This window comes from Python bivittatus, unplaced genomic scaffold, assembly GCF_059951505.1.
Source record: "Python bivittatus isolate LINGU-HERP-01145 unplaced genomic scaffold, Pbiv_v1 ctg000810_np1212, whole genome shotgun sequence".
NCBI lineage: Eukaryota > Metazoa > Chordata > Lepidosauria > Squamata > Pythonidae > Python > Python bivittatus.
In genome coordinates this window covers 3811900-3838244 of record NW_028277111.1, presented here as the reverse complement: position 1 = coordinate 3838244, position 26345 = coordinate 3811900, and the positions used below count along the sequence as shown (strand labels likewise).

The 26345-nt window shown below is 48.9% G+C and overlaps 1 protein-coding gene across 2 annotated transcripts in view; it reads right to left on the bottom strand.

The window, feature by feature from the left end:
- Positions 1-26345, bottom strand: part of LOC103049541 (DLA class I histocompatibility antigen, A9/A9 alpha chain-like) — a 78434-nt gene that overhangs the window by 33875 nt on the left and 18214 nt on the right. For both annotated transcript variants that reach the window (XM_088129574.1, XM_088129575.1), the window contains exons 2-4: positions 12931-13206; positions 7343-7618; positions 6133-6414 (exon numbers count right to left, since the gene is read on the bottom strand). In XM_088129574.1, the coding sequence (XP_087985700.1) occupies positions 6133-6414; positions 7343-7618; positions 12931-13206 (834 nt within the window). The remainder of the gene's footprint in view (positions 1-6132; positions 6415-7342; positions 7619-12930; positions 13207-26345) is intronic.

Sequence of the window (26345 nt, the reverse complement as noted above, 5' to 3'; positions counted from 1 at the left end):
ACTGAATGCAGATTTCCAGAGAATAGCAAGGAGAGGTAAGGCTTTCCTAAACGAACAATGCAAAGAAATTGAGGAAAACAATAGAATGGGGAAGACTAGAGATCTCTTCAAGAAAATTGGAATATGAAAGGAACGTTTAGTGCAAAGATGGGCATGATAAAGGACAAAAAAGGCAGGGACCTAACAGAAGCAGAAGAGATTAAGAAGAGGTGGCAAGAATACACAGAAGAACTATACAAGAAAGATCTTAATGTCCCTGATGTCCATGCTGGTGTGATCACTGACCTTGAGCCAGACATCCTAGAGAGTGAAGTCAAGTGGGCCTTAGGAAGCATTGCTAACAACAAAGCTAGTGGAGATGACAGTATTCCAGCTGAGGTATTTAATACTAAAAGATGATGCTGTTAAAGTGCTGCACTCAATATGCCAGCAAGTTTGGAAAACACAACAGTGGCCACGGGATTGGAAAAGGTCAGTTTACGTTCCAATTCCAAAGAAGGGCAATGCCAAAGAATGCTCAAGCTATCGCACAATTGCACTCATTTCACATGCTAGCAAGGTTATGCTCAAAATCCTACAAGCTAGGCTTCAGCAGTATGTGAACCACTGGATGTACAAGCTGGGTTTCGAAGAGGCAGAGGAACTAGAGATCAAATTGCCAACATTCGCTGGATCATGGAGAAAGCACAAGAATTCCAGAAAAACATGTACTTCTGCTTCATCGACTATGCAAAAGCCTTTGATTGTGTGGATCACAACAAACGGTGGCAAATTCTTAAAGAGATGGGGGTACCAGACCACCTTACCTGTCTACTGAGAAATCTGTATGCCAGCCAAGAAGCAACAGTTAGAACCAGTCACGGAACAACTGATTGGTTCAAAATAGGGAAAGGAATACGACAAGGCTGTATACTGTCATCCTGCTTATTTAACCTATATGCAGAGTACATCATGAGAAATGCCAGGCTGGAAGAATCACAAGCCGGAATTAAGATTGCAGGGAGAAACATGAGAAACAACCTCAGATATGCAGACGATACCACCCTAATGGCAGAAAGTGAAGAAGAACTAAAGAGCCTCTTGATGAGGGTGAAAGAGGAGAGTGCGAAAGCTGGCTTGAAACTCAACATTAAAAAAAGTAAGATCATAGCATCTGGACCCATCAATTCCTGGCAAATAGAAGGGGTAGAAATGGAAGCAGTAACAGACTTCATTTATTTGGGCTCCAAGATCACAGCAGACGGAGACTGCAGCCATGAAATTAAAAGATGCTTGCTCCTTGGGAGGAAAGCTATGGCAAACCTAGACAGCATATTAAAAAGCAGAGACATCACCTTGCCGACAAAGATCCGCATAGTCAAAGCTATGGTTTTTCCTGTAGCAATGTATGGCTGTGAGAGCTGGACCATAAAGAAGGCTGAGCGCCAAAGAATGGGATGCCTTTGAACTGTGGTGCTGGAGAAGACTCTTAAGAGTCCCCTGAACTGCTAGGAGGTCAAACCAGTCAATCTTAAAGGAAATCAACCCTGATTGCTCATTGGAAGGACTGATAATGAAGCTCAAGCTCAGATACTTTGGTCACCTAATGCGAAGAGAGGGGTCTTTGGAAAAGACCCTGATGCTGGGAAAGACTGAAGGCAAAAGGAGAAGAGGATGGCAGAGGAAGAGATGGTTAGATAGCATCACTGAAGCAATGAGCATGAAACTGAGCAAACTCAGGGAGGCAGTAAAGTACAGGAAGGCCTGGTGCAATATGGTTCATGGGGTCACGAAGAGTCGGACACGGCTTAACGACTGAACAACAACAACAATCCCAGAAACAAGCTTGGGGGACATTAGGGTTTTGGGCGGGGGGGGGAGATCGAGGCCTGGGTGAAAATCCAGCTGGACGGTTCTTTAGGGAGATTATTCCAGGAGCGTTTCTCTGCAGACTCTCACCCCACTGCATTCACACAGCCGCCGTAACCCCATCGCTCCCTCGCACAGCCTCCGCGTTTCCCAATCTGCGGAACCGATCCGAGAAATGAGCTGGTCCTCGCAGCGCCCGAAGCCCGAAGGAGCAGCCCAGCCGCCACCAGAGGCAGGCGAGGTGGCCGAGCGGAGGGGCCGTGCAGGGGCAGCCGGGAGCTCTGTGAGCCAGCGATTGGCCAGGCTTAACCAGTAGAAAAAAAGCATTCCCCTGTCATCTATGGTTGTTAGGCAGACAACCAGGCGCAACCAGGGAGAGAGGCTGAAAAGGAAAGTTCCATGGGGAAAATCCCCTTGCAGGGATTCCGCGTCTTGGGGGAGGGGCGGAACTGCGGGGCTCAAAAGAGCAGGGGGGGTGATCTGGGCCAGGGGGAGAGGGAGGGGCGCAGGCAGGGGGTCGCTTCCCTTTGGACCCCGCAGAGCCCTCACAGGCGGGGAAGAGGCGAAGGTCGGAAACCCCGAGTGAACTTGGTTCTACTCAAAACGCCCAACGGCTCTCGTGGTCTCTGAAAGGCGCAGACATGTCTCTCCTCTGGGAAAAGGCCGGGGGTGCAAAGAACCCCAATAATCCCCCATTTCTTCTCATTCTCCAGCGGAGACATGAAGCTTCACAAACCTTCAGCGTTCCTCGGGTTTCCCACAACAAACTAAGCTGGCTGCTCCCTCCTTTGGCGGTTCTTCTGGGGAATGTTGGACTCAAATAATAAATCCCTCTTCTGGTTATGATAGTTGTTATGATGATAGCCAAATTTAGTTGATAATGAATTGCTGCTGCTGCTGCTTTTACACTTCCTATGATGAGCAAAGTGTGAGTAGATGCAAGGGTCTTTTCAGGTCTAGAACCATGTCCTGCTCTCTTCTGTGGTTAGCCTTCCACCGAGCATGTAGAGTAGAAATTAGGCCATGCCTGTGGGGAAGAGGAATGAGATTCTGCCTCCCTCTTACAGTTCTGTATTTAGACAGCTGAAGCAAGGTCCTTAGAGGAACCTTCCAATTTCTGGGTGAGTCTCTGGAAACTGCCTTTCTGCTGACTTAGCTGGTCCTTCAGATACTCTCTTTCCTCTCTGGGTTCACAACAGGTTTACCTTGTTTGTTTTCAGACACTGGTTAGTTTATGGTGCAGCATCCTGTGCAAACAGGGATTCACACACAAAACACTTGAGTTGCAGAGGGGAAAATTCACCAAGGTTGCCATTAACCTGGTGTGAGAAGTTGTGCAAAGGCACCTCCCAGCTGTATCACTGGCCCGGTTAAATCTGCTGTGTGAATCCGGCCTCCGTGGGCCTGGAGAATCCCTGGGAAACGAAATGCCGGCTGTTTCCCAAACCAGGATGTTGGAAGGGAGCCAAACATGAGACAGGCCAAAGCCTCTCAGGGCCCCCTTTGGATGTGGAAATCGGAGGGGAGAGAAGCTGCTGCCGTGCCCTGCCCAAGCCTTGGGGGACTCTTTCTCCAGGCATAGCCCCCCACATGAAGCTGCCTCATCTGGGCAGCCCCTTGGCCCATCCAGGCCCCCCTGGCCCCTCCAGGCTCCTTCCCAAGGATGCCCAGAGTTTCCAGCTAGAGCCTGAAATAAATTTCACCAGCCTCTCTCTCCAGCGGCTGATGACTTCAACTCCCATTATCCAAGGCAAGGGCCATGCTGGTTAGGGATGATGGGATATCCAGTCCCACCCATTCGGAGGGCACCCGTGTGGGGAGGGCTGGTCTATCTGGAGAGGCTGGGCTTTGAGGCGGTCCTCCCATCCTGAGGTTGGGGATCCTCTGTGTTGGGGAGACAGTTAGCCTCCCTTCCGTGCGGGACCAGTTTCCAATGAGGAAGGGAGCCCCAGCTGCAAAATGGGCCCTGAGCAGAAAGACATTGTTGGCTGTTCCTTGCACGCACGCGTGGACACAGAAACACACACACATGCACACAGCCCAAGTTTGGCATCTGCTGAACATGTTCATGTCCTTAAAAGTTACAATATGTTTATTAAGGCATCTCCTCTGACACTGTGGTTTCTGGTAAGAACCAGGTCTATCTTTCTGCAAACCAAGAGGCCTTGGTTGAATTTCATCTCTTCAGGTTGTTGTTTAGTCGTTAAGTCGTGTCCGACTCTCCGTGACCCCATGAACCATACTGTGCCAGGCCTTCCGGTCCTTCACTGCCTCCCTGAGTTTGCTCAGTTTCATGTTCATTGCTTCAGTGATGCTATCTAACCATCTCATCCTCTGCCGTCCTCTTCTCCTTTTGCCTTCAATCTTTCCCAGCATCAGGGTCTTCTCCAAAGAGATCTCTCTTCGCATTAGGTGACCAAAGTATCTGAGCTTGAGCTTCATTATCGATCCTTCCAATGAGCAATCAGGGTTGATTTCCTTTAAGATTGACTGGTTTGACCTCCTAGCAGTCCAGGGGACTCTCAAGAGTCTTCTCCAGCACCATGGTTCAAAGGCATCAATTCTTCGGCGCTCGGCCTTTTTTATGGTCCAGCTCTCACAGCCGTACATTACTACTGGAATCTCTTCAGGGCAGGGGTCCAAATATTCTCCTTCCGTTCCTCTCACAACAACCCTCTAAGGTAGGCCAGCTGGGTGACAGCGGCTAAAGCCTTCCCATGGACAAAAGAGCCAAGAAAGAGTTTGCCTGGAAGTTCCTCAAAGGCACCCCCCCAATTCACAATCTGCACAACTGTTGTGTGTCAGGGAGCTCCAGAGGGCAGATCCCCCATCCTACGCCAGAGAGTTTCCCATCGGCCGTGGCTCTGACTGCATCTCCTTCCCCCTCTCTGCCGCCCCATGAAAGAACCTCAGAGTCAGGCTGGGAAGCCCCAGAGGCGTCACACAGCTCTCCCCTTTTATCTGTCATCTTTCAGAGATAACTGAGTCTATTTGTTTCCTATTTCATTCTGATCAACAACAAATAAAAGAGAACAAAAGAACTTTAAATTTCTCTTGCACAAAACTCATGGCTCTCACTGAATAGCAGCCATGGTGCTTGTGATTTGATACTTGGTAAAGAAACCAAAGGGGTATTTTATTGTGCCTGTGTCAGAACCTCCAGCAATCAGTCTATCAGCTCATTAGTTGCTTGCTTGTTTCTGCCATTAGTTTAGCAGGGGGAAGGGGGAGCAAGGAAGGTGAGACCTTAACCCAGATGGACTGTTATCTGAAGCCAGGAAGGTACAAGGTCGCACCAACATGAGAACCCAGGACTGGCTGAGGGGAAGGAGGGTAAACAGGAGGGTAAAAGTAGAGTGGGAAAGCGCGGGCTTTTAGTTTCAGCAATGCTCTGAAGCTGCATGTACATCTCAATAGATGAATTTCTTTTTGAGCCTAACTCAGGTTTCAAGAGATCTTTCTTCGTGGAGGTTTGAACATCGTAGACCTGACAGTCTGGGATATCAGCATAAAAATAAAATTTGAGCATTTCTTGTATAATTGTGATGCTATCGTCAATAAAAGACTGATATTCTGCAGTTTTGGAAGTCCAGGGTAAAAAAATGTCAGTGGAAGTTATCAGCATACACAGAGTTGTCTGACACAAGGCTTTTGCCTTTGGTTTTCGGCTGAGCCTCAGGAATCCCAGCAGATCACTGATCGTAAAACAATGTCTGCGCCTCTTTCTTAGAGCAGCAACACACAGTGACGTTTTGTTCTTTACAGGAGGAAAGCCGTGTTCGTCTAAGATGGCAAAAAATCAGACCGGCAGCCCCTTTGCTGACTACTGATGTACCAGTCCAGCCACTCTATGCATTTCCTGAAGGGAGCCGCAGTTCACAACTTTGAATACAATTTGGCACTCAGAAAAGGGGCTACCTGACTCCTCCTGATTTTTGCACTGGAGGAATTCCAAACAAAAGAAAACCTGTTTCTGGGCTCAGCATAACTCCTCCTGCTCTGCTGGAGGCAGCAAACAGGCCGGGAGGGAGGCTAAGGGAGGATCTGGGTGCATCTCCTCAGGAAGGGCCAACCACTGGGGTGGGACTCCGCTGCTTCCTTTCAAGAACCAGAAGCCGATTCTACGGACTGTTCCCTGCACGTCCACAAACCTCAAACATGGGAAAAACCACTGGATTAAAGCTCAAGGATGCTTACATCTGGACACAGCTGGGGTCAAATTTCTTTCCCACAATCCTCCACCCTGAAAAAGAGCCCAGCCTCTCCCTCCCTGCAGCCTCTCACCCTTCAAGGCTTTGTCCACAGGCTTCCACAGGCTGTCATGCTCCACGTGGCACCGATAGCGGTCCCTCTCTTGGGGATCAATCCGGATGCTGAGCCAGTAGTGGTAGGTCCCATCTGCATTGGGGGCCACAAACCCACGGAAGGTGTCCTGCAGCCATTCCTCCCCATCCCTCCTCCAGGAGGCCTCGATCTCCTTGGGGTAGAAGCCATCCACGCGGCAGACATGAGTTTCCATCCCATCGTCGGCCTCCGTCTTGCTGCTCACCGTCACCACTGGGGCCTCTGCAGAAACGACACCCCCGGAATTAACTCTGAGCCCCTCCAGAGCCCGTAGGGGGACGAGAAACTTGACAGGCAGGAAAGTCTCCCAATACTTAGTTTTAACGCAGGGATTTAACACTCCACACCTGCAGCGTCTCCAAGAGTTTTTGGAGATGCTCCAAATCGGGAAAGTGCTCAGCCACAAGGACTCCTGATTTTGAGTCCTTCCCAGTGACACAGTCCGAAAAATCTCTGCCAGCAAATTGAGGGTCTGAGGAAATTCCACACGGCCAGCTTTGAAGTGACTGATCTTGGGCTGCTCCCTTCAGGGGAGGGTTACTGGAGCTGCTCTTTTAAGTTCCCTTTCAAAAGAACAACACAGAAGTTTCTCCCTACTTTTTGGGTCCTCTTCCACTCCCCCAAATCTTGGGCTGCTCCAGGCCCCTTTCAAGGGACACCAAAACGTCAAGAGGAGGAGAGCCGGGGGTGGGGGGTGCAAGGCAGGGAGGGAGGGAGCCCCCTGTGGGATGGGGAGGGAAGGACAGCTGCTGGGAGGAAGTCAAGGCCACACATCACACTTGGCCACGTTTTGGCTAATGGTGGCTTCACTGAAGAACCCCAAGTGGCCTGTTGCCTCCTCGTGGGCTGTGCTCAGGACACCCCTCAGTGCTTTTGCTGCCTGACCCACACAGACACCCGCCAGGCCCTCGATTCTGGCCAGCCACACCTACGGTCTGGGAGGGCAGAGGCTGCGGTTCCTGCACAACGTAATGGCTGCCTGGCAATGGGAACTAAGCAGGGCTTCCTGCGTCCTGGAGAGGCAGGAAGGGGAGGAGGGGGATTCCTTCCCGGGCATCCAGGCTGCAGAGCAGGGACCCAAAGGGGGCCGAATGTGTGCAAGATGTCCAGCCATAAAAGAAGAAAGCCCAGCCTGGGCCCAGATGCTCACCTGTCCTCAGCAGCGTCTCCTTCCCGTAGGACAGGTACTTCTTCAGCCACTCAATGCATTCCTCCTCCAAGTAGGCCTTCGTTCCCTGATTGAAGCCTGAATCAGCATCCCACTTCCTCTTGGTGATCTGGGCCTGGGGCTCAGGAGCCACCCAGGTGAGGGTCTCCTTGTCGAAGGTGATGAAAGTCCTCCCGTCGTAGCCAAAGCGCATAAACCCTCCTTTGCTCCCGTCTCCCCGGAGCTCACAGCCGTACATGCCCTGGCAGGTGTGAAGGCCTGAAAGAGGGACAGGAAGATGGTTTGGGGAGTCCTCTGGAGAGACAGAGACCCCCTCCCTGCCGGGACTTTGACACAGGTCAGAGGCAGCGAGAAAAGGGATAATGGTTGGAAAATGAAAGAAATACATTTTCCCCCATGAAGCTCCTCATGTCCCCCTGGATGAGGCCTTGGGGCCTGCCATCCTGCCCCCAAATCGGACCTTGAGGGTCTCCAGATCCAGTTGCCCCCCACTTGAAAGCCTCCCGTTTCCCTCCATCTTCTCCCTCCCCCAAAGTCTCCTTCTGGGTGAAAGGCAGAACAAGCAGCGCCATCTTGGCCTTGGATCCGCAGAGCCCAAAGTCCTCTGTCTGGAGGCTCAGCGCAGAGAAAAATGGCCGGAAGGGGGGCAAGGGGCAGAGGGGGCCCCCTAAAACCCATGTCAAGACCACCAAGAGAGGCTCCTCAGAGGCTTCTTTTCTCAGGAACAGCCCCACTCCTCCTCCCCCATGTCTGCCTTGGGGTCCCCTGATCAGACCCCTCATTGAGATTTTTCATTCACACGTGCCCAGGATGGGGGCTCTGATTCCCCCCGCAAAATTATAGAGGATCCAGTTCCCACAACCTCCTTTTTCTCAGAGAGAAACCAACTCAGGGGCCCTTCCCCAGTTCCTCTGCTCCCCAAAGGAATAGGGGATGGCAAGAGGTTCCCTAGTCTCTGCCCCTCTACACACTGCCCCCCAAAAGGGAGAACCTCCTGGCCCAGAAGGAAAAGCATCCAGGGCCCATGACGGCTTGGCCCCCTGAAAATGGCCCCTATTGCTCTCTCAGAAGTCCTGCACGTCTAAATAGTTGCCCCCAAATCCTCAGACCCCCATTGATATTTTTGCATTCACACATCATGAGGATGGGGGCTCTGGTTCCCCCTTGAAGAAGTATAGAGTCCAGTTCCCACAACCTCCTTTTCCTTAGAGAGAAGCCAACTGAGGGGCCCTTCCCCTGTTCCCCAAAGGAATGGGGGAAGGCAAGGAGTTCCCCAGCCTCTGATCCTTCACCTGTTGCCCTCCAAAAAGGGGAACCTCCCAGCCCAGAAGGAAAAGGGTCCAGGGGCCAAGAGGGCTTGGCCCCCTGAAAATGGCCCCTGTTGCTCTCTTAGGAGTCCTGCATGTGTGAGTAGTTGCCCCCAAATCCTCCAAGAGGGAGAACAAACATCCCCATTTCCTCACTAGTGTTCAACAGAAAGAAAGCCCCCCAATTGCCCCCAGTCTCCCCTCCCTCGATGTCAGACTGGGTCCCTGCGTCTCCCCCCAGGATGGAGCCCCTGCCCTCTAGCAGGAGCCTCGCCATGGAAAGGGCAGCTGTCAAGTTCCATTTTCAGTTCCCGGGATCAGAAAAGGCAGCAGAGGATCCCAGGGGGACTGAGAAGAGATGGAGGCGCAGAAGAAATGGAAGGGTGGAGCTTCCTCCAACTTTCTTTCTGCCACTCCTCTGTTTGGGGGAGTCTTGGGGGGAAGCGAAGGGATCCCAGGGCAGGAGCAGTTGCCTGAATCTGCAGCTGCATAGAGGGACCAAGAATCTTGTGGCCTCAAAGAGGATCCGGTCGATCTGGGCAGAAGCTGGCAGCGATCCTGGTGACCGTAAATTGTGGTATGCATTCACAAGGCCTGGCCCCCACTTTGGGCTAACTAGAAGCAAACCATGGCTTAGTGCAATGTGGGAATGAAGCCTTGAAGGGCCACAAAGAAATATTTTCCTTAGGAACAGTAGCAAGTGGCCCAATATTTATTTTTATTTATTTTTATTTCAAATTTAGTCACCGCCCATCTCATTCAAAGAGTGACTTGCACGCCCAAAGTGTTATTGACCTTTTAAATGGATTTTGAAGCTTAATTGTTTTTTAATGTAGCCTCTTCATGGCCCCTTTGACACATTCACATGGGGGTTTTATGATTCCGTGATTCAGATCTAAGTGGGAAGCTGAGAATCGGGTTCAAGAAAGAGCGACTGGAGTGACTCCGCTTCCTCGGCCAGGAGACCAGCTGCAGGAGCAGCTTCGGACCAAAAATGGCCGGAGGGAGACCAGACTCAGTGAGAGACAACAAGTCAAGGAAATGTTCAATGCAGGGGAAAATTTCTCAAATCAATAAAGGTTTTGGTTTTACAGTTGAAATATTTGATATCTGCTTATTTTATATAACATTCTTATAGAATTATTCCTTATTTCTAGGTCTCTATAATGAGACTATTTCTATGCCTTACTACTATAGGTCTCATCCTATGTATCCGATGTAGAACAGCCAGATTGGGTAATAGCTTTGTCCCCCAGGCTATTAGATTCTTGAATGTTTAATAAGTCTTTTTTTTTTAATGGAATGTCAAATGTGTACAGAATGTACATTTTATAGTAACTATGGTATTTTTATTTGTATTTTAGCGTCTGATTGTAATTGTGAGCCAACTGCAACAGAATTTCATTTTATTATGCACTTGGTGTATAGTGTATAGTCGAATGACAATAAAGTTTTTCTTCTTCTGTTTATGAATCTGTCCATTATTTATACATTTATTTCTTTTTAAAGGCTGCCTTCAGGTGCTCAGGGCAGCACATATAGTGTACCCTCCTCCCCGCCACAACAACCCTGTGAGGTAGGTTGGGATCAAAAGGTGGGACTGCCCCAAAGCCCCCCGGGAGGCTCACACTACTTTTTTCTCCAGGCTCCTACTGCAGGTCCCCCCTTGAATTTCTGCATCTCCACCCTCTGCATCTCTCCTTCGGCTGGGTCTTCTTTGCCTGCGTCTTCACAGAGGCAAATTGGGGGAGTCCCTGAGCCTTTGCTCTGTTCTCAGGAGGGGAACCAGCTGAGCTGAGCTCCAGAGCGGTGACACGAGAAGCAGCGCTGGGCCTTATGAACAAACTGAGCCTCAGCAAATCACCGGACCCCGATGAGATCCACCCAGGGGTTAGGAAGGAGCTCAGAGCTGAGATTGTGGACTTTCTCATTCAAGTATGCAACCTGTCTCTATGCTCAGCCTCTAGAGTTGAGGACTGGAAGGTGGCCCGTGTAACTCCAGTTTTTAAGAAGGGCTCATGGGGAGATCCAGGACGTTACAGACCTGTGTGCTTAACATCTGTTCTGGGGAAGAGAGTGGAAACTGCTATCAAAGATAGAATTACCAAACATCTGGAGACCCAGGCCTTTCTCAAGGATACCCAACACGGCTCCACTAAAGGAAGGGCCTGTCTAACTAATCTATTAGAGTTTTGAGGGTGGTAAAAAACACATGGATGAGGCTGAACCACTAGACATCACCTACTCCGATTTTCAAAACGTCTTTGATAAAGTCCATTATCAAAGACTTCTCAGCCATGGAATAAAAGGGCAGGTCCTCTTGTGGGTTTCCCAGGATTTTCTCCTTGGACTTTCTTTTCAATAGATTTCTAAATAATATGGAGCAGGGAATGACTCGTGGAATTTGCTGATGGCACTAAGGGGTTCAGAGTGGGAAAAACCCTAAGGGACTGCGAAGAGCTGCAAAGGTTCTCTGCCCATTAGGGGAGTGGGCATCAAAACAGTAGAGGTCAGCCCATGTGACACACGCTGGGCCAAAACTCCTGATAGAAGCTAATGGGATCAGAGCTAGTTGGGACAAACGAGGAAAGAGAACTTGGAGTAAAGGGAAACAGTTCAATGAAGGTGTTGACAGAGTGGGCATCCGCTGTAAAAAAGGCCAACAGCGTCCCAGGGATAATAAAAAAGGCTTTGAAAACAGAGAGGCTAATATCATAATGCCCTTATTGAAGTCAAGAACACGACCACACCTGGAATATTGTCTGCAGTTCTGGTCGCCACACCTCAGAGAGGATCCAAGGGAGCCAGAGAAGGGTCGGAGGAGGGTGACTCAGAGGATGAAAGGGCGGAAGCAGCTTCCCTGTGAGGAAAGGTTGCGGCATTTGGGGCTTGTTAGCCTCGAAAGGAGGCAAACAAGAGGGGACCTGACTGAGGAGTACAAAACCACGCATGGTATGGAACAGGTGGACAAGGAGAAGCTCTTTCCCCCTTCCCCAAAGACTAGAACCGGAAGTCACCCAATTAAACTGAATCCTGGAAGAACCAGGACAGAGAAAAGGAAACATCTGTTTATACCATGCAGAATTCAACTTTGGCATTCGCTATCATGAGGACTGGCGCTGGATACCAGCTGGGCTGCTCCTAAAGAAGGTTGGGCCAATTCAGGGAAGTCCAGATTTGGGATCTGGGGAGACCCTCCCGGGAGCAGGGGCAGAACTAGCGAAGCTCTTGTGTCTGCCTGGAGGGGGGGAAGAGAAGGGCAGAAGAAGTGGGGAGGCGCGTCCTTGTGATGAAAGAAGAGAAAATGGCTTATGTTTGTGGAGAAGATTTACCTCAGCAAAAAGCAGTCTACAGTTACACACACATTTGCTCACAGCCCTACCGTAAATAAGACTCCTTTAAACTGAATCTTGTGCCCCCAAAGATGTTGGGGGGGCTGCCAAGGAAGGGCTTCCCCCCTTAAGGGCAGCCCCACCGAGAGGACAGTGCAGGAGATCAGCCATGGTGCACCACTGCTGAGAAGACACGGCAGTCCGACCGGCTCAGGAAGGGCCCCAAATGGGGGGTCTCTTCCTTTTCTCTCCTTCCCCCCCAAGATGGGAAGGAGGCTGGAAGTGGTCTTTGGCCCCCCCAAAAGCCCCAGCCCCACTTGGCATCCCTGGCCTCTTCTTCCAACTGGAGGAAGAGAAGAGGCTCCTGGCCTTTGGGCCCCACTCGCCCCTCCAAAAAGTGGGAGGGGGTGCAGAAATGCTTGTCCTTGGAGGGAATGAGCCTGGGGGGGATCTGGTCTCCCCAGCTGGATCTGCACTTGATCCCTCATTTCTCTGAGGTGAAAACAGAAGGACAAGGATCAGCTTCCACCAGGATCTTCTTAGGATCCACTTGCCTTCTGGGGAGGGGGAGACCTGTTATCCCCTTCCTCCCCCACAGCATCCTCCATCAAGGCCAGGCTCTCTGTTTTTCCTGGGGGAGAATCGGGGGGGAGGAGAGTTTGGTCTGTTCTTTACCTTTATATCACTCCTGTGCTATATAATTTTTTTTTTTTTAACTTTAAAAACGTTTTTAGTAATTGTATTCTAAGCAGAGAACCTCAGTTATGGGACGAGGATAAAATTATATTATTTTAAAGCAATAAAAATACTTTATAATAAACTTTTTAAAAAGTGTGGAAGCAGCCTTTTCCCTGGGAGGGACCCCCTTTCTCCCCCTCCTGCTCCCGGGGGGGAATATGGGGCCGGAGGAGCCACCCGACCCATCACTCACCTTCGCTCTGATTGTAGCGAATCCTTGCAATCTCCAGGTTTGCTCTGAACAGCTCCTCACTGCCACGCGCTCTCTGGGTCTGAGTTTCCCAATACTGGGGGTCTTCCTTCCCCACCTCCTCCATCCAGGAGACTCGAGGCCGGATCTTCCTGGTGTTGCTGTTGTAGTAAACGAAGACTTGATCGTCCACGTACCCCGGAATGACAAAGTGGGGCAGCCCCTGACTGGGGTCCGACATGGAGGTGAAGAAATACTTGAGGGAGTGCGAGGAGGAGCCTGGAAGGGACCCAGAGGGGCAGAGTTAGGGGGCTTCAGCTGAGGGACCCTGATCCTATGGGGCACAGCAGGCCCATTTTGAGGGTCTGGGGAGGAAGAAGAGACATGGGGGGCTGGGGGGCAGAGGAAGAAGGCAGAAAGGAAGGGGGAGATGATGGAAGAGGGAGAGGGGGCTGACGGCAGAAAGAGGGAGCGACTGAGAGGCAAAGAAGCAACTTCTGGAGGGCCTGAAGGGTTGGAGGGGAGAGAAGTTGGGGGATGAAAGAGGAAGGGAAAGCAGGGCCAAAGGGAAAGCAGGGCCAAAGGGCAAGCAGGACCCCCAAACTGTATCTGCCCCCCCAAATTGTTCCCTCCCCCCTTCCAGCAAGGCCTCCCTCAAACCCTCTTCTGGATTGTGGAGACTCTGCCCCACGGAGGCTCGAGTCACCCCACAGAGAGAAGAGGGGATTCTACCCCCGGAAGCTCAAAAGCAGCAGGAAACCCCACCTAATCACCCCAATTTTCCATTCACAGGAAAAAAAATATTCTCACCTCACAAGGGCCAAAATGGGTTGCTAATAGTGCAGATTTTAGGGGAGATTTTATAAAATGGGGAGGGAAAGGGGGGAAGGAGGAATTTGGGTGAGACCAGAGGCCATGGGACCCTTGGGGGCAAAGCCAAACTGCTTGCCAGGGAGATGTGGGCAGTCAAAGGGGGGAGCGAAGGGGCAGGAATGAAGCCACACAGCCCCCATGGATCTTCCTGCTGGGCCCTGGCTGGGAGATTCCCCCTCTGGTCCCAGAGTTAAGGCATCTGAGCAGGAATTGGCTTTGAACCCAGGACCAAATGGCGCTCACCGTCATTCCACAGAAAATACTCCGGATTATCCCAATTTTCTTAAGTTCAGCAACACAATTAGGGCACTGAAACAGTTCTTCCCAGGTGTTTGCAACACACCAGATTTACTCTAGATCTAACACGCTTTGTTCACTTTCCACGGAACATCTTCAGGAAGTTCTCCTCCTTCTGGGCTGATCCTGCACTTTTCTCCAGCAGCACTTTGGAAATCACTCTCCGCAAGCAGAATCGCAGCATCCACGAATGGAAAAGAGCCACTGAGGTCATCTAGTCCACCCCTGCCCAGTGCAGGGACCCCAATGAAAGCCTCTTTCCTCCCCCCAAGATGGCTCCAGCCTCCGCTTCAGCCTCTCCAGGGAAGGGGAGCCCCCAACTCTCTGGACGATGGGTTCCCCAGTCAAACTGCTCTTACTGAAACAGTCAACCAGAACCTACATCCCTCTCTCTTAAATGCATCACGTTATGAATTATTGGATTGGATTTTTCTAATCCAATTGAAAGGGAACTTTGTTATGGCCAAAGATCAGCACAGAATAATAATACCACCAAAAAAATGAACTATTATGATGAACTCTGGCAACATACAAAACCATCATCATAGAATCAGGTCTACCACAATAAGTAGAAAAAACAGTATATCAGGAGAGTTAAGTCTATAGAGATATATAATCCAAACCTTAGCAGAAATAAATAAGGTACGGACAAACCTAACTATTATAAAATTTTCCTACCTGAAATATACTAAACCAGCTGTGGAGAAAAATTGTGCAAATTGTGTGTTCTAGTGACAGCAGAGCTCCCATCAGACAACAGGAGAGATGCGTAAAAACCCTTGAGAAGTCTGCTAGCCATGGTGAGATAAAAGTGCTTTGCACGTGGCTGTAATATTTACAAGCGAGTTGTTTCCCCTTCCCCTCCCACAGGGACGCAGTCCTTCTGGGGAGGGGCCTTTTCTGTCCCTCCCCTTGAGCCCCCCCAAGGAAGAGCCCCCCACTTGGCCAGGGTGAGAGCTCATCTGTGCCCTGAATAAACCAACAGGGTAAGGCAAGAGACAGATCTCTGGAGGCGCTTATGCGCTGATCCATTGGCATTTTAGAGGCTTGGCCTAGATGGGTTTGGTGCTCCACGTCCATAAGCCACTGCTCGATAAGCAATGTTGCCTGATCATAGCCCTTATCAAGTACCTCTTCTGCAGAAGAACAATGGATCTGGGGTTTGTTTTCAAGACAGCTCGTCCCAAAACAATCTGACTGAATCCAGTGGGCAAGGCCTCTCCCCACAGGAAAAGAAGTTTCAGCTAACAGGTAAAAATTAGGAACCAGAATCTGCCCTCGACCTTCATCAGCCCCGACTCCAGGCACAGGGATCTTGAGAAACGCAGCAAGGCGCCTGAAACATCACCTGGAGGAATCAGGGCTGGACACGCTCCAAAGAGGCAAAGCTGGAAAATGGTCCAAGCTGCGCCCCATAAGTGAGCCAGGCCAAAGATATAGCTGGGAATCATTTCAGAGCCGCTGGAAGGCAACATCCCCCCCTGACCCCCATTCCCTGGAATCACAAGATGGCTGCTGAATTTTTTGTGCAGTCACAGCGATGCAGCTGCGTGTGCCCTTCCTCTACCTGAGGCATGAAATACTCCACCCTCCAGGTATTTAAAGCATGAAAATTGTACAGTGGAAACTTTATTCACCTGCCAGGAATAGGTTTTTAGGCCTTCTGGCAAACACCATCATTTTGGAGTTTGAGTAATTCATCTCTAGTTGAGGGTCTTAACAATATTGGGCCTGGGTTCATGAGTGGGGATCCCAGAGAGGATCACAGCATTGTCAGCCCAAAGAAAGGTAGAAAAGCCCCTCAGCCAGCTTGGGAGGACGGGGATCTGGGCTATGCAACTCTCCAAATGATCAACGACTGTCAATGTCAACGCCTAGATCAATGTTTCTCAAACTCACCCACTTGGACTTCAGTGTGGACTACAACTCCCAGAATTCCCCCTCACTCCCAGAAGCCCATGGGGTCTCCCCACCCTGGGCCCACCCCGTGCCCAGCTGAGGCTGCTTGGGAGCTCCTGCTGCCACCACCCATCTTTGGGGTGGGGGGGAATATGGTGGCTCACCTGGTGTCCTCTATAGCCCTTCTGGTGAATCAAAGATAAACGTGCAAAATTATGTCAATTTCTATCATGCAAACTCCTGACTTGGGGCATAAAAGAGTTTCCAGCCCTTCCTTGGGAGACAGACCAAATTCACAAGACATAAACAATGCCAAATTTTACTAACTACAAAGAAAGAACACATAAAGTCAGTTTTTAGTTTTAAAGGTGAAAAGACAAGCATGGAAGAGACAGACTCCAGGGCTGCCCAATTAACAGGAAAACAGCAGCTTCTAATGTGGCTGGTGTGGGCCAGCATCTGTGACCAGCATCTTCAGAGGGCAGGAGCACAGACAGGAGCAGTTCTCTCTGTGCCCAGGGTGATGTGACCCTTTTGTGGGTATTTATAGAGATCTAGGGGGGGGAAGGGGGGGATTGGGGGTGTGTGTGGGGGGGTTGGGTTACTGCGTGGCTGCTTGTTTTGGTGTCAGAATTTGTGTTTATCTTCCTGGGGATTAGGCAGGGTTTTTTCTTCTATTGAATTCTTAAGGAGAGGCTGCTGGGGGTGATTAGCAAGTTCATTGTGTGAACTGTTCACATATCCTGGTGGTTGAGCTGAGTTTGTTGACCTTTTGCAGGCTGTATTTTTCAGGATTGGTAGCCAGGTTTTGTTGATTTTCTAAGTTGGTCGCAAGAATCAAAGGAAAATACGGATCTCCCGGGAACTCGGTTAAACTGCAAAATCCCCACGGCCACCAGATGGCGCTGCTCTGCCGCAATCGGAAATGCGATCCCTTCTGAAAGCTCTTCCCATCGGATTCTCAGGTCCTTTTCAGGATTGACCTGTGCACAACCTGGGTCTGCACAGAGAAAGGAGGAGCTGTGCAGCGCAGAGAAGAAACAGCGGAGTCCTGCTGCTCATTCCCTCCCAGGCTGCTTCCCTCCCTTCGTGGTCGCAGAGGCTCTGTCCTCCGGAGAACAGTGAAGAGCGGGGGCCGAGGATTATGGGGGGGTCCTGCCTGCGAGCACCTGGGCAGGAGGGGCTGGGGACGGTGGGAACTTTGATCCTCACACACCATGCCAGCGCCCAGGGCGGGGGGGGGGGCAGACGCATGGGCCTGGGGGCTCTGGCCTAAGGACCTGGCAAGGGGCGACGAGTCCAGGGCAGGATTGTGGATGAGTAGAGGTGGAGTTCATAGTGTTGGCAGCTGATTTCAGTTTCGTGGTGGCAAATCCGGGGGTTTGGGCGCGCGGCTCCTCCCCTTCCCTCCTCCTGGCTACGCCCCCGGCTACGCTCCCTGGTCGGGAGACTACCAGGAGATCCTGGGGGGAAAAGGTCCCGGTTCACAGGGGGCAGCTGGTCCTCAAAGATCGATACGTATTTCTCCCATGGACCAGGCAATACCCAATGAGCCACCAGGTAGCAGTGTGTCCTAGGGCTGCCCTAATTTTGCCCCATATTCCCCCATTGAGCCTGCAGCACACCCGTGTGCCACCAGGGACAGTATGTGCCATAAGTGAAATGCATCCCCCTATTCCATGATGAATATATGAGCCTATTTTCGCTCTGGAGCCTGCAATGTCTGTGAACCGAACCACCAGGAGGCAGTACGTCCGGTACCTTCAATACATCGCCCTACTTTTCCAGTGAGCCTGGAATACCCCAATGAGCCAACAGGGGCAGCATAGGTAGTGCAGGGTCCAAAGCTCAATTAGAGTAATGTATTGATTGTATCCCCTTCATGGATCACTGCCTTGTCGTAACTCAGTGAAGCCATGAGCTATACCATGCAGGGCCACCCAAGGCGGACAGGTCATGACAGAGAGTTCTGACAAAATGTGGTCCGCTGGAGAAGAAAATGGCAACCCACTCCAGTATCCTTGCCAAGAAAACCCCATGGACAATGTCTAAAGGCTAAAAGATATGACGCCGGAAGATGAGCCCCTCAGGTCGGAAGGTGTCCAATATGCTACTGGGGAAGAGCGGAGGGCAATTCCAAGTAGCTCCAGAAAGAGTGAAGCGGCTGGGCCAAAGCCGAAAGGACGTTCAGCTGTGGATGTATCTGGAAGCGAAAAGAAGGTCCGATGCTGTAAAGAACAATATTGTATAGGTACCTGGAATGTAAGATCTATGAACCAAGGCAAGCTGGATGTGGTCAAACATGAGATGACAAGATTGAACATCGACATCTTGGGAATCAGCGAATTAAAATGGACGGGAATGGGTGAATTTAATTCAGGTGACCAATATATCTACTACTGTGGGCAAGAAACCCTTAGAAAAAATGGAGTTGCACTCATAGTCAATAAGAGAGTGGAAAAGGCAGTAATGGGGTACAACCTCAAAAACGACAGAACGATCTCAGTGCGTATCCAAGGCAAACCATTCAACATCACAGTAATCCAAGTCTATGCACCAACCACTGATGCCAAAGAAGCTGACGCTGACCGGTTCTATGAAGACCTACAACACCTTCTAGAACTAGCACCAAAAAAAGATGTCCTTTTCATCTTAGGGGATTGGAATGCTAAAGTAGGAAGTCAAGGAGTAATTGGAATAACAGGCAAGTTTGGCCTTGGAGCACAAAATGAAGCAGGGCAAAGGCTAATAGAGTTCTATCAAGAGAACAAGCTAGTCATAGCAAACACTCTTTTCCAACAACACAAGAGACGACTCTACACATGGACATCACCAGATGGTCAATACCGAAACCAGATTGATTACATACTTTGCAGCCAAAAATGGAGAAGCTCTATACAGACAGCAAAAACAAGACCAGGAGCTGACTGTGGCTCAGATCATGAGCTTCTTACTGCAAAATTTAGGCTTAAATTGAAGAATGTAAGGAAAACCACTAGACCACTCAGGTATGACTTAGATCATATTCCTTGTGAGTACACAGTGAAGGTGATGAATAGATTTAGAGGATTAGATTTGGTAGACAGAGTGCCTCAAGAACTATGGACGGAGGTCCGTAACACTGTACAGGAGGCAGCAACTAAAACCATCCCAAAGAAAAAGAAATGCAAGAAAGCAAAATGGCTGTCTGATGAGGCTTTACAAATAGCTGTGGAAAGAAGGAATGCGAAAAGCAAGGGTGAAAGGGAAAGATATAAGCAACTGAATGCAGATTTCCAAAGAATAGCAAGGAGAGATAAGAAGGCCTTCTTAAACGAAGAATGCAAAGAAATTGAGGAAAACAATAGAATGGGGAAGACTAGAGATCTCTTCAAGAAAATTGGAGATATCAAAGGAATGTTTAGTGCAAAGATGGGCATGATAAAGGACAAAAAAGGCAGGGACCTAACAGAAGCAGAAGAGATTAAGAAGAGGTGGCAAGAATACACAGAAGAACTATACAAGAAAGATCTTAATGTCCCTGATGTCCATGCTGGTGTGATCACTGACCTTGAGCCAGACATCCTAGAGAGAGTAGTCAAGTGGGCCTTAGGAAGCATTGCTAACAACAAAGCTAGTGGAGATGACAGTATTCCAGCTGAGTTATTTAAAATACTAAAACACGATGGTGTTAAAGTGCTGCACTCAATATGCCAGCAAGTTTGGAAAACGCAACAGTGGCCACGGGATTGGAAAAGGTCAGTTTACGTTCCAATTCCAAAGAAGGGCAACGCCAAAGAATGCTCAAACTATCGCACAATTGGGCTCATTTCACATGCTAGCAAGGTTATGCTCAAAATCCTACAAGCTAGGCTTCAGCAGTACGTGAACCAAGAACTACTGGATACACAAGCTGGGTTTCGAAGAGGCAGAGGAACTAGAGATCAAATTGCCAACATTCGCTGGATCTTGGAGAAAGCACGAAAGTTCCAGAAAAACATCTACTTTTGCTTCATTGACTATGCAAAAGCCTTTGATTGTGTGGATCACAACAAACTGTGGCAAATTCTTAGAGAGATGGGGGTACCAGACCACCTTACCTGTCTACTGAGAAATCTGTATGAGGGCCAAGAAGCAACAGTTAGAACTGGTCACGGAACAACCGTTTGGTTCTGAAGCGGGGGGGGGGGAGTTGTCTTTGCAGCCTCGCTGGAAAGACACCATTAGCTCGAAGCGGGAGGGACACGTACGCAGGATACCTTGAGAGTATTCAGGAAAGGGTCTCCAGTTAAACTGGTTCAACCTGCCTTGTGTACCTTGAGGGTCTCCAGGAAAAGGTCTACAGTTAAACCAGTTCAAACTGCTATTCAAACTGCTGTTCAAACTCCTTTGTCCCTGTAAACTATAAAAACTCAGCTTGCATTTCCGGTGGGGTGGCAAAACCCTGGCATAGTTGCTGCCTATGCGTTGGGCTATTGACCACCCAGCTTCCTTTACTTGGCTGAATAAAAAGCTGAATAAAAAGGCTTTCTAAGAGCCTCCTCCTGAATTCTTGGCACTGGATTTCTCTGGGATTCAGGGTTGCAAACCTTACATTTTCTGGCGCCTGATGTGGGGCGTGAAGGCACCGTTTCCTTTGCTGTGGCTCAGCCTGGGCTCCCCACGAGCGAGCTCTGTTGCGGCTCGGTGACCTTCAGCGCAGCTTCCAGGAGAAACCGGCGCGGAGCAGTGATAACGTTGTTGGAAGAAAAAGTTATCTTACCAAGTCCGTTTCTGAGCCGGGAGTAAAGACACTGACGAATTGCATGAAGTTAGGAGATTTATTCTTCACCCAAGTGCAGAAGCAATGACAGCAAGCAGTTAGGTGGGCGGCCGCATTGGGCCCCCTCCCCACAGTACATTATATACCTTCTGTTACATTCAAACCCACGTTAAGATGTCATGACTTTCTGATCCAATCAAAGCCAGTTACCTTGATCCATACTCCTCCCCTTACCCAGGATCCCTTTCTCTGATGCTGAATAAGGTTCTTCCTTTCTGTATGTAAATTAATTTCTATCACCTTGATTGTTTACAGCCATATATAAAGTATCCTTTATCGCTCTGCTTGTTCACTGAGTGCTGTCCTGACCTACATCCCTAAGAAACAAGGTCAGGACCCCTTATCTCTCTTTGTGAAGGGTCATCTGAACAGGAAAGAACTATCAAGTCAAGATAGTTTATCTGCTCACATGAAGTGTCTTCTTTCCAGTCAGGAAGAAACAAACCATGAGAGCAATTATCACATCCTTGAGATATTGAGAAGTGTTGAAGGTCACACCCTTAAGAATGCAACCTTTTGATAATTTAAATAAGGTCAATTACTGTGAGGTCAACCATACATACAGGAAAGGGAATATTGGCATATTGCTGGGCCTGCTTTTACTTCATGTTACACAAGCAGGTAAAGGCAAGCGTTTAAAACATCTAAATGTCCAAATATCCAAAATGTCTACAAAATATCTAAAATCTCTCTCCCTCTCTCTCTCTCTCTCTCTCTCTCTCTATATATATATATATATATAAAATGCCTATATGTCCCGACCTTCTAACAACGTCAAAGAGCGCTCCTGGAGATTTTTTTTTCCAGTGACCTCACGCTGATCTGCGGCCGGCAGACCCTGCTGTAAGCCGGGCCCGAACGTCCATTTCGGAGGCTCTCTTCTAATACCGGGGACTAATCAAGTTGGGGAAAAACCGTAAGTAGAAAAAAAAAAATCGGGGTTCCAGAACAGGCGGTTTGGGAAGTGCCGTGTGTGTGTGAGACGCAGAAAATTCTCATTAGGAATTTGTCCGCAAAGCGAGTGAGACGACCAAAGCAAAAGAGAACGAGTGATAAGAGGCACGGAAAACCGATAGGTTCTTCCAAGAAAAGGAGAGGGTGCTGGCCAGACCCCGAACCAAAGAAAGGTCCGAGAAATCTCCTAGGAAGACGGACCTGTGGATTCCGGTGTCCTGCCCACCCTCCCTCGAACGACCCCTTAAACGGCCAGCGTCTGCTGGTGGGAGGCGAAGGTTGATCCCGCCACCTTTAAATTCTCTGAGGCCAGCGACTGCTGGGAGGTGGCACAGGGAGGGAGGGAGGGGCTGTTGAGACCGGGAATCCAGGGTCAAAAAGGAAAAAGTACCACAAGGTTAGGTTTTAAAAGGAAAAGGTACCACAAGGAAAGGTATAAAAAGGAAAAGGTACCACAGGGAAAGGTTAAAAAAAAGGAGGGGGAACCGAAAAAGTAGTTTCCCCCTGGCGAATGAAAAACAAGATGGGAAGGCAGCTGACCTAAAAGAAAAAAAAAAAACAACTATACCAGAAAAGCTACCAAGAATTGGCCCTCCAAGAAGTGAAAGAGTCCATGTTCTTCTGTTTTTTTTTTCCTGGTGCAGGAAAAACATTTGGCCAGAAGTGAAGGTAGGAGTAAAAGTCTGAAGGCTCAAATGCTACTGTAATGGCAGACATCTTTGCAACATGCTCCAGTATTTTGTAGTCAGAGAAGGGGGAGGGAGGTACATTTTTTGCCCTATTTCTGAATTGCTGGGCTGCCCCCAGGAGTGCTTTGCATTTCCACTTTGATCAGCAATCTCACTCTCTGCTTTGCAACAAGAATCCAGCCTTGTTGGTATTCCTGTGTTTTCCCTTTAAACTAAAGGGGTGATGAGGAAATGTTACTAGGTTTCATCTTTGTCCCTCAATATGGATATTATGGACAAAAGGGAAATGATGTTTAGGACAATATTTGGTAGAGCCTCCATGGACTGGTATGATCTATGAAAAAAACCCAACTGGCTCTGAAGGCAATCGAGGCCCTCTATAAATTCCTAAGTCAATGTAGATTCCTTCTTTCCAGCTTTCCAAGTTCTAATTCTAGGAAATTATTAAGAATGAGAAGGTATTAAAGTCCTTAGCAGTCGAAGTATATAATGATGTCTTCATTTAAGTAGAAATGTGATAAACAGTCCAAGTTTTGTCTCAGAATTGCTTGCATTCACCCATACCCTTTCATAGTATGAAGGCCTGCTATCTGGGTATGCATTTCTACAATTAGGCTAACCTCTCATGATTTGTCTTCCCTATGGTAGTAAGAATCAGCCTAGCAGCTTCATCCTACACTGCATGATCAGGTAATTAATCCTAACAAGGCTCAAGGATCCCTATAGAGGTGATCAACTGGATCTGGGACTCAGCCACTCTCTGCACTGTGAGGCAAAGCCAATCTTTTGGAGATCTCTTGGGATATTGGCACTGGGGTTTCACAGGTAAGGTCTCCCAAAGCAGCAATTCCACGTCCTGTCTGGCCACAAATCATTGAAGGGGTGGAGACCACTATTGGATAAAGCCATCCTGAAGCTCAATCAATGATTTGTTGACCTCCACCTAGTCTATGCCCAATATCAAAACCTCACCCCAGGAGAGAAGGTTTGCACGCTCCATGTGTAGAAGTTAGAATCTGATGCTTTCCTGCTGGTGGCTGCAACTGAGGAAGCTGCAGGAGCAGACTCAAGAGTGCCCAGTGACATCAATGTAAATAAAAAAAATAACTGACTTGACACTACTGGGCATAGATGCACGGGGGAGGATGTAATAGACCCTGGGCACCAAGGAATGCTTTTCCAGCTAGACCCAGAGAGACCTGAAAGGAGCCTCACAGCAGGAGAGAGAGAGTGGCGCAACTGATCCTGCACAAAATCACCTTCCCTCTGTGACAAAAGGGAAACCCCTGTACAGGGTATATCGCCAGAGACAGGCTGATAGTCAGTGTCCACGGGATGCTCCAACTCTAAGCTCCTACTAGTGTTGGTCACACGCAATGATGGATGATCAGCAGCAAGTAGGGTGTCTTCTTGCTGGATAAGTCAATATTAGAGTCCATATTATGGTGCTCTTGCAGGAGTATCTTTCTAGAGCTTGCCTAGGGTGCCTCTCTGGCAGCAACAGTTTTAAATCACCCCCTAAGGGTCCGTTCCCAGAATAGTTATTTAGGTGTTGTATTACATTGACCGGTTGGTTAGCCTTTTCTGTTTTACGATCCTGCCCCGAGCTGTTAGGACTTTTTTTGGGTTTTTTTTGTTGTTGGAAATTTTATACTCTCGGGGCTAGGCCTTAACAGCTTTTCTACAGAGGTGCAGGTAGTGGGGAATAAGGAGCCCAGGGTCTCAGTTGCCTCCGTGGCTGATAGAAGCATTGCTTTAACTATTTCCAGTTTCTTCAAACTCAATTGCTGTTCCTCAGAGGTGAGGGTGGCAAACAATTGGATCATCTCTTCCCCAACTTTCCTTAAATTATCCAGCACCTGAGTTTTTGAGGTTGATTCTTCCCTTTGTGTGTCATGTTCTGGCCTAGGTGGAGGAGGAGCTTTTCTTTCTCTCTGCAGACAAGGGCTCGCTATCGTTAGTGACTCCAAGGCTTATGGCTGCCTCCCTCTCATACCTGGTTCTCCTCCCGGTGTTTAACAGAGGCTGAATACAGTTATTATGGAACACGCGTACCGGGAAGATATGATATTGCTGTAGCTGCTTCTTGAGCTTCAAGAGCATTGCTGGTAAAGTGGGTTGCACGAAAGTTAGAAGTAATCTTTTTACTCTATATCTACTAGGCAGCCAAGAAATTTCTGTAAGCTCATTTGAATATACCCTGCAACGGATTAATTGAGCAAGCGACTTTAATATTGCTCCTCTGTTGTGCCAGCTCTCTCTGTTCAGAGGCTTGTCAGGAACCTGGAGCAAGATTTTATGCCTCTGCAGAACCAGCCTGTTCTTTGCCTCGTCTTCGCTAGAGTTTCTCTGCTCCATCTGCAGCTGCCTAGACTGCATGTCAGGGATAAACTTTAAGGTAACCAGTTCCTTAACTGGTTTGGAGATAAGGTTTTCCAGTAAACTTTTTAGTTCGTCTATTTTTTTGTTAGCATCTAGGAGGGGGTCAAATATTGCGATTACTGTTGGTGCTGTTAGGAGGCAGTTCTTAGCAGCCAAATCAAAACCACCTTTAAAGTTTGTTCTAGTATGGACAATATCCTCCCCTCTGTCACTTTTGACTGCCTCATTTTCGGAAGTAGAGCACTCTTCCACATCCCAATCTAATGAAGAGTAGAGGTTGTTATCAGAGAACACAGGAGTCGAAGGTGAAGGAAAATAGGACTTACGTTTAGCACCCTTAGGCTGTAATAAATCACTTATCTTTGGCTGCCTGGTGGTCATCTCTGCCTTGCCTTGCTTGTGATGTTTTCTTAGATGAGTGTCTTGTGAGTACCACGTTTTGATTTTTATTTTCTTCTCAAGGTCCTTTTCATTTCTAATTTAAGTTTCCGCATCCTTGTTTATCATTAGAATTATGCTGATACCCCCGAGAAGTAGTATAAACACCGAGAGAGCTGTTCACAGCAGCTGCTACTCTAACGCCATCTTGGACCGCCCTCTCCCCTGTACAGAGTAAGAAAAGAGGAAAGAATTTGGGGCCACAAGAGCAAGTGTGGGTGAAGAGGGGGAGCACTGAGTAATTGAAAGCAGGCAAAGCATTCTGTCCTGGGGGGGGGGAACATGCTTCACATCTCCAAATAGAAGAAGACTCCCCTATAAGAGTGGTTAATGATTGTCTTTTTGTTCAGTGGACTTCAGTAGGAACTCACGAGTATGGCAGTCACCTCAGGAGGAGTTTTCCAAGATCTTGAGTTGGGACGTGAATCTGTTTAAATCATGGATGCCTGCGCTGACTGAAAATGCTTCCTCTCGCTGACCGCTGCATGCGCTGACTGAAAATGCTTGCCTCTTCCTCTCCTGACCGCTGCGTATACTGACATTTCAACTACATCGCTGAACAGCAGTATAACCATTGGGTCTACACATCTATGCCTCATCACTGGCAAGGAAGATTCCCTGTCTACCCAAAGCCACTGGATGACTCTTGTGACTCTTTTGACTTTGTGAGAGAGTGGGCATGCAATCAGCACTCTCTAATTCTCATCTAAATCTCTAAATGTACTTTTTATTGTTGATATGCCATCTGTCTACAGTGCATACAATGGGCAAGCAAAACCCTTCAAGTGAAACTCAGGGCATCCTGCGGAAGACTGGGCATGCAGATTGCAAGAGACAGCTTGCAGGGGTGGACTGCCCTGTATTCAACCGCCTAAGCCATTTTCCTTCTCCATCCTGAAGGCATGGGATCTTTCTAATTCCTTCCTTGAGCTGAACTGTGCAAGTTAAGGACCAATTCTAAGCCTCTCCCGAATTGCTTGTCAGAACTATGTCAAATATTTCTCATATGCAACTGGGGGAGGGTGGTTGGGGATTGGATTTCAGCACAAGGAACTGTTCATGCTCTCCTGTCTACATTTTGGGCT